An 8151-nucleotide genomic window follows, 5' to 3' on the forward strand; every position below is an offset into this window, starting at 1 on the left:
AGATGGGAACTCATTTGGGAACATGGTACAAACTAATGAAAATCAATCATGTCCCAATAATCTGGTTAAAATGAGATATCATATCAAGGTCCTGAAGTGGTGGCTAGCTACGTGCCAGAGGAATTTTCTTCATTGTCTGCTCCTCCTGTACAACAGCATGGATTACACATTTCGCACTCCTTTTTTTCCTCACACGCACAAGATTATTACAGAACAGGCGAAGTATTCTATCACTAATAGCTATGTTTATGCTACATCCACCAGCCCACTTGAATACCAACAAAATTGAGCATGCCTAGTCCACTAGTGTAACATCAATTTCTCCTCCACTTACATACCAGCCATAGAAAAACTGATATTTTGATTCACCATTAACGTATCAGTTGTTGCATAAATCACTTGGTTGGCCAATGACAAGATTTCTCCTCCATGAAAAAATTACATTACTATACCAAATGTATAAATACACTTGGACTCACGAAATACAGGGGAATGAGAACCTGGCCAGCCACAAAGCCACACACTCTTCCTTTTTCTTTTTATATTTTCTCTTCTTTTATATACATACTCATTTAAGTAATGGAGTGTCTTTTATTCATGAAAAAGTACTTTACAGAAACAGCTAAAATCAAGACTGTAACACAACTGGGATGAAATTTTTTCACAACTTCATTAGAAACAGAATTTAGTATCTGAATTTATTATATAATGTTGTTTTTCTTTGTGCCAAGTTTTCATGGGTAGAATAGATTGGTTCGTGGGCATTTCAACCTTGAAAACATGAAATTGTGGTGCACTTTACCTTGACTAATATTGTGGACATGAAAAGTTAATTAAACAGAAAATTAGTGACAACAAAATTCAAATCTGACAAGAGGCCACCAGTTAGTTTGCATTAATAATGCTTCGAAAAGATAAAGGGCTGAACATGGTTCGTTATTTATTTATTTATGGAGATTAATCATGCAAGCATTGCTGGATTTAAAGGTTTATCCAATTATTTCAATAAAAGGAGCAAAATTAGGGTCTCAGTGAGAGCTTGGGCGGATTTGGGTTAGTGAGAACACACAGAATAACACGTATTTAATGTTGTCTCTAATTATTTTAATAAAAAAACTCAATTGAGGAAAGGGTCTGAAGGGTTCGATCGAGAAAATATATATACTTGGGTGACTAATATGAGGTTTGCCCGAGTCTCTGTTATCCACAGTCCACACTGCTAAAAGTTTTACCATTTGGAATTTGAAAAACAAAGGTAACGTAAAGAAGAAAATGAGATCAACTGCGACACCAAATCTCCTGCAATCTCTCCCGCCAATTTCGGTTTCTCCACGAAATCCTTCACTTTTGGCGCACAATAGCTTAACAAGCCCTCCAAAGCGAACTCTAGACATAACGTGCGCTTCTAAAAGAAGTCCAGATGATTACCACGCGACTCTGAAAGCCCTCAATTCTAGAGATCGAAGACCGAGGAAATCACTAGGCCAGGTTTTACACATACCCATTTTGTTTTCATAACAAGATTGACGGTTTTCTTTTTGCTTTTTCACTGAGGCGTTTTGACAAACACTTGGTTGGTGTAAATGTTGCAGCATTATATGTTGAATGATGAGATTAACGAGCAACTTGTTGCTTCAGCTAATGTTGAAGAGGGTGATTTGGTTCTTGAAATTGGACCTGGGACTGGTTCTTTGACTAATGTTCTTATTGATGCTGGTGCAACTGTTCTTGCTATTGAGAAAGTAAGGTTAATTGGATTGTTTGTTGCTCCGCTTTTTTTTGTTATAAACTTAGTTGGTTATGAAAGTTTTTTTATTTTAAAAAATTTGTAACATATAGGATGCTCATATGGCTGCTTTAGTGAGGGAAAGATTTGCTGATACAAATCGTTTCAAGGTGCATTTTGATTTTGATCATGACTAAATTATGTATTCTCTTATCGTGGGTTACTGTTAATAATGTTGTTTTATTAATGTCCCGTACATTCTAGGTTTTGCAAGAGGACTTCATCAAGTGTCACATTCGATCCCACATGCTTTCGATGTTAGAGAGTATGGGATCTTTGAGTGAAAAACCGAGATATGCAAAAGTGAGACCTTGTTTGAGTAGATGCGTTTTAATGAACTGTGGAAATATTTTTCTTTTCCTTACACGGGATTGAGTTGTGTTAGTGTATGTGTGTTTATCTGTGTAGGTGGTTGCTAATATACCATTTAATATAAGTACAGATGTAATCAAGCAACTGCTTCCAATGGGTGATATTTTCTCTGAAATCGTTCTTTTACTCCAGGTGAGGAAGTGTGAAATGCCACCTTCCTGATATTAATTTATTACCTATCAAGTAACTGCCTTCATTTTCACTCTAAGACTTATGATCTAGTTATCCAATAGTCTAGACTTAATGTTTTCCTCGGCACTGATTTCAAACCGTGTCATCCTTTCCTCTGTTTTCTGTTAAAATGCATGTGCATTTGATCATCCATGATGTAATATGCTTAAAGGTCTAAAGAACTTTCTGTGTTCAAGGGAAATGCAACTATGAAATATGAAATCCGGTTTCATAATTGGATAACTGTAAAGCTTAGGCACAAAAATGAGGCAAATCTTGAATTTTGATGATGTATAACAGGGAAATGCACCGATCCTTGGTACAAAGCAGTAAAATCCACACATGTTTCTTTTTTAGAAAGGTGTCTGTGGTTAAGGAGCTTGTTAATCAATGAACCATAAACTTTGATCTAGTTGATTGACAGATTAACGAGGTTGAAAAGTTTAAGCAGCTGACTGATTTATTTGGTACAAAACACTTTTGGCTTGTTGTCATTAGAATGACTGAATCGTTTTCAGGATGAGACAGCTTTGCGTTTAGTGGAATCTTCCCTGCGAACTTCAGAATACCGGCCCATCAATATCTTTGTTAATTTTTATTCAGGTATCTCTGCAATATAAATCTGTTTTAACTCTTAACCGGTCATTGAGTGACTCTGGGTCTATGGGTCCTTGCCTAGTTTGATGTGTACTGTTTTTGATCTGAGATTTTACATTCATAGCAACTACAAGCCTGCAAATAAAAGTTTATAGCTTTGAACAGCTGCCCCTCGACTTTTGCTGCCAGTATTTTTTTTAATAGTCTTCAATCTGCAAATGTTTTTTTGCTAACCACTCTTCTTCCTATTGCTTTTTTTTTTTCATTTTGATTTTTTTTAACTCTTGTTCCCAGTTATTATGAATTGTCCAATAAATTTAAATGCAATCGGAAAGTTGATTCTTTTCCGTCTAATAATATAGGCTAAATGATGCATAAAACAACTTTATTTCTTTATATAGAGTTTATGTTTTTTCCACCAAGTACATGATATTTTGCAGAAATATGCATTATTTCCTTAGACTTATTTTTCAGTATGTGGTTCTGTTTCCAGATCCTGAATACAAATTTAAGGTCCCAAGGTCAAATTTTTTTCCTCAGCCCAAAGTAAGTAAACGGTTTTCATATGTGTTCAAATACATGTTTTGCAGAACTCTATGCCCGAAGGCAGTCTTATGAGTCATCAAGTGTTCCCTATGCTTGCATATTCAGAATAATGTTCTACTTTAACTTTGTTCAAAGAATATAACAGAGCTGTCATGTAATCCTTTTGCAGGTTGATGCTGCTGTCGTTAGGTTTAAGCTCAAGCAAGCTGTGGACTATCCAGCAGTTTCCTCCACTAAAAGCTTCTTCTCAATGGTTGTTTCTTCTCTAAGCACAACTTCTTGTGTTCTAAAACTTCTAGCTCTAGTAAAGAATTATAAAAGCACTGTGCCTTTTACTATTGGTTTTGGCAATGCTACCAGCCTACCCTATGTTTTACCTTTCTTCAAAGGCATGGCCATGGAGGAACTTAGACTAAACCTTTGACTGGCTTCCTGTCCAACTTGGGACATTTTTTTAATCAAGCCCGTTTGTGGATATAGGTGAATTCTGCATTTAATGGGAAACGTAAGATGCTGCGAAAATCACTTCAACACATATGCACGCCCGTTGAGATTGAAGAAGCTCTTCAAAATGTTGGTTGTCTAGCCACTGTAAGTGCTATTTAATGATGTATGGTTTACTTCTTTTCCATTTTCACCTTGATAATTACTTATGACATGCCTAGACTAATCCTTCCAAATCTATTCATCATGTCCAGTCAAGACCGGAGGAGCTTACCTTGGATGATTTCGTTAATTTGCACAATTCTATTGTGAGAGCATAGGGTTTTTGATGTTGGGAGAGAGTTAATGAAGACACCTGAGACAAGATTGCCGGACACCGTGTCATACATCTTTGGAGTTGCAGCAAATCAATGTCATCAAACAGGATGAGGAACCTCAACGATAGAAACCACATTACGGGAATTTCAATATTAGGATCTTCCTGGTAGAAGATGAATTCAAGCGACTTTGGTTGGGATGCGGACCCAATTTGCAGTGTTTAAAGAGTGGAATCAGCATACTCAATTTGCGACCACATACAATTTCGGAAATCCTAGTGTATGATCGTGTTATATTATTAATGAAAAGGGGATTAACTGTGACATTGATTAGAATTCAGATTGTATATAAGAAAATTATTTAATGCAAAAAGATGTGATGGTCTTTACGAATTCGTGTCGGAAGAATAGAGGCTGAAAGCAATATTTTCTGAGAAGTGCTAAAAGACAAACTAAAATCATAGAATATGTCAAATCCCAGAATAGGGATAATAATATGAGACTCATAATGTAATACATCATCTCATAAATCCAATTTCAATTGCATCATTTTGTGCCATGGCATTCTCAAAATAAAGTAAAAAGATGATAGATGAAAATTAAAATCTAGTAAATTAGATGAAACCCAATCATTCATTCCAAAAACTCACTTTCATCATTAATAACGATTCAAGCAAAATTCCCCTGCTCTGCCCTCTGCTCTGTTCCTTCCCAATAATTAATTATCAGCCATGAAACTGGTAGATAAGATCCAAAGCCCTCGACCTAGTCCCATGAGGATCAAAACCCATAATCCCTCCCCTAAACCCATCATCGGACAACCTCCTCTCCTCAGCCACGGCCACCGTTGACGGGGAAAGAGGCCTTTTAGGCCTCTTATTCTTGATAAAACAATCTCTCATCCTCACCTCCACTTTATCAATAGACACCACCTTATTGGAATTCTCTTCATAATCATCATCATCATCACCAACTTGCATAGGCTCGTTCCCATTCTCATCAGCTCCAGTGGCCGACGAGAGAGAGTTCTCTTGTGGTGGTGGTGGTGGTGGAAGAGGGAAAGAAGGAAGTTGGTTTTGGGAGAGGATGGAGGAGAGGTGGTGGTGGGCTTGGTGGAGAGATGAGTAGATTTGGAGAAGGTGGTTTGGGTCAGTTGTTGATGGGAGTTGTTTAGCCATTAGCGCTGCTTGCTCTAATGATAATATTAGGTCCGGTAATGGTGCTGGTGGTGGTGTGGTGTTCATGTTGTGTTGCCTGCCTCTCTCTCTCTCTCTCTCTCTCTCTCTCTCTGCAAAGATTTCTTTTTTCAGTTTGCTAAGGAGAAGCACTGCACTGAGAGTGCAAAATCTTTTTGGATTTTGTTTCTAGGAATCTTTGTAAGTTGTGGAGGATGTCAGAATTCGAAAGTCAGTTCTTGAAGATGTCCAAAACACCGGTTACTGTGTCTGGAAATATTTTTTTTCCTTTTTGGATAGGGCTTGGCTTCCCACGACGATTTCTTGAATTTCACCTTGTTATATTGATTCTCTCTTGTTCTTCTTTTTTCCAGTTAATTCAGATACTTAACAAAATATTTAGTATCTGGTGATATTCGCCAATATCTTTCTTCATTACTCCCAAAATCGTTGCCTTTGAAATTTGATAATTAAAATAGTAGACTTACACTTGTTTTAGTTTACTTTTAATAATCTTTGATAGTTAATAAGTTTACTTTTCACATTGTTATCTCTATTTAAATTAAGTTATATATAAATAAATAAATAAATAAATCTCTAATAAATACATCTATTTTAATTAGAATAACTAAATCAAGAATATCATCGGAATCAATTCTCAGGTTTTAACCTGAGAAAAAACTACAGCTCGTTTTTCATCACCAAACACGCAGAAGAAAAACGAGCTGTTGTTTTTTCTTGCAAACATGGTTCAACTAGGTTTGGGTTCCAACAAGTTTTAAGTTAAAAAAGTAATGCATTTTTTTTTGGAATAATTTTTTTTTTAAATTTAAATATTTTAATTTAAAAAATAATATAACATTTTTTCAACCTGAAATAAAAAAATCTTTTGAAATAACCTTTTACAATATATATAACCTATTTTTTATATGGATTGTTTTTGAATTTTTTATATAAAATATTAAAATTTTACATATTTTTTTTATTTTTTGAGTTAACCTAATATGCCCGGGTCAATAAGTATAATTTGAAACCCGAGCCCTTAGCAGGTCAATCCCGAATATAACTATATTTCTACATTGAAATCGCATGAAATGGTTCAAACTAGATAGTTGATATGTCCAAGAACCTTAAAGCTTAACACCTCAAAAAATGGAACTTCACAGCTTTATAATGACCTCATATTGACAGGAATTAATGTACTACTAGTTACATAACCAGCATGATATTGCGGGTTATTTTTTTTACATAAAAAATATTAAAAAAAATTAAGATCTAAAAGTGTTAGGTTTTTCTGCAAAGTTATACTCAAGAGTCTTAGGTTTGGCTGCAACGCCTGACCCAAGAATAATATTTATAATATTAATAATAACATTAAACTTGTATGACCCAAGTTTAAGTGGGTCTGGCTGCAATACTAGACTTAATAGCCTTGGATGTGGGTGTGACTGCAAGATCGTGTCATAAAAATATGATAATTAAATAGATTAATTAAAAAGAAAAAAACCAATAGGAAGAAAAAAAACCAATAAAGAAAAGGAAAAAAAATCTGAATTAACTGGGTTAACCCTTTAAATCAGGTTAACCCGTCAAACCTTGGATTCATGTCGTGAAAGTTTGATAACTAAATAGAAAAAAAAATTGATGGGTTAACCCAGAATTAACTGGGCTAACCCGTCAAACCCGAGATTCGTGTCATGAATGTTTGATAACTAAATAGAAAAAAATTTAACATTAACAAACTAAATTAAACAAAAAAATTAATTAAAAAGAAAAAAAAACAAAAACAAAAACAAACAACATGCATCAACCTTTTCACTGTTGATTACACTGTGAAGAAAAGGAAAAAAAAAATCTAAATTAACTGGGTTAACCCTTCAAACCAGGTTAACCCGTCAAACCTAGAATTCGCGTCATGAAAGTTTGATAACTAAATAGAAAAAAAAATTGACGGGTTAACCCAGAATTAATTGGGTTAACTCATCAAACCCATGGTACGTGTCATGAATGTCTGATAATTAAATAGAAAGAAATTTAACATTAACAAACTAAACTAAACTAAAACAATTAATTAAAACCAAAAAATCCAAAAAAAATTCTGGGTTAACTCGTCAAACCAGGTTAACCGGTCAAACTCGGGATCTGTGTCATGAAAGTCTGATAACTAAATAAAAAAATTAACATTAATAAACTAAATTAAACAAAAAAAATTCACTGAAAGAAAAAAAACAAAGAAAAAAGCAAAAAAAAATCCAAGAAAAAAAACAAGAAAAAAAGCAAAAAAAAAACTGAAAGACATAAAAATTGAAATAAAAAAAAGGGGAAAAAAATGAAAAAAAAAATACAGCTCAGCTTTCGGACTGTAAATTGCACTGTGCAGTCCAAAACCAGGTCAACCCGTCAAACCCGAGATACGTGTCATAAAAGTCTAATAGTTAAATAGAAAGAAATTTAACATTAACAAACTAAACGAAAAAAATTAATTAAAATGAAAAAAAGCAAAAAAAAATATTTCAAGTTAACTCGTCAAATCAGGTTAACTCGTTAAACCCGGGATCCATGTCCTGAGAGTCTTATAACTAAATAAAAAAAGTTAACATCAACAAAAAAAATTAAAAAAAATTCATTAAAAGAAAAAAAACAAAGAAAAAAAACTCGAAAGACATTAAAAATGAAAAAAAACAAAAAAAATTAAAAACAAAAAAAAACTAAAGACATAAGTGTAAAAAAGACGAAAAAAAGA

The 8151-nt window shown here is 34.0% G+C and overlaps 2 protein-coding genes across 2 annotated transcripts; one reads left to right on the forward strand and one right to left on the reverse strand.

The window, feature by feature from the left end:
• The first annotated feature begins 1137 nt into the window (after positions 1-1137).
• Positions 1138-4626, forward strand: LOC133681827 (ribosomal RNA small subunit methyltransferase, chloroplastic). The gene is made up of 10 exons (XM_062104980.1): positions 1138-1488; positions 1593-1742; positions 1840-1896; positions 1991-2089; positions 2195-2290; positions 2848-2932; positions 3420-3472; positions 3642-3725; positions 3953-4063; positions 4171-4626. Exons 1-10 carry the CDS (start codon positions 1273-1275, stop codon positions 4234-4236), a joined length of 1017 nt encoding a protein of 338 aa, XP_061960964.1. The 5' UTR covers positions 1138-1272; the 3' UTR covers positions 4237-4626.
• A 332-nt stretch (positions 4627-4958) lies between these two features.
• LOC133683008 (uncharacterized) lies at positions 4959-5411 on the reverse strand. The gene has a single exon (XM_062106529.1). The coding sequence runs from the start codon at positions 5409-5411 to the stop codon at positions 4959-4961; it is 453 nt and encodes a 150-aa protein (XP_061962513.1).
• Between the last annotated feature and the right edge of the window lie 2740 nt (positions 5412-8151).

The sequence above is a fragment of the Populus nigra genome, chromosome 2, assembly GCF_951802175.1.
Source record: "Populus nigra chromosome 2, ddPopNigr1.1, whole genome shotgun sequence".
NCBI classification, from domain to species: Eukaryota; Viridiplantae; Streptophyta; class Magnoliopsida; order Malpighiales; family Salicaceae; genus Populus; species Populus nigra.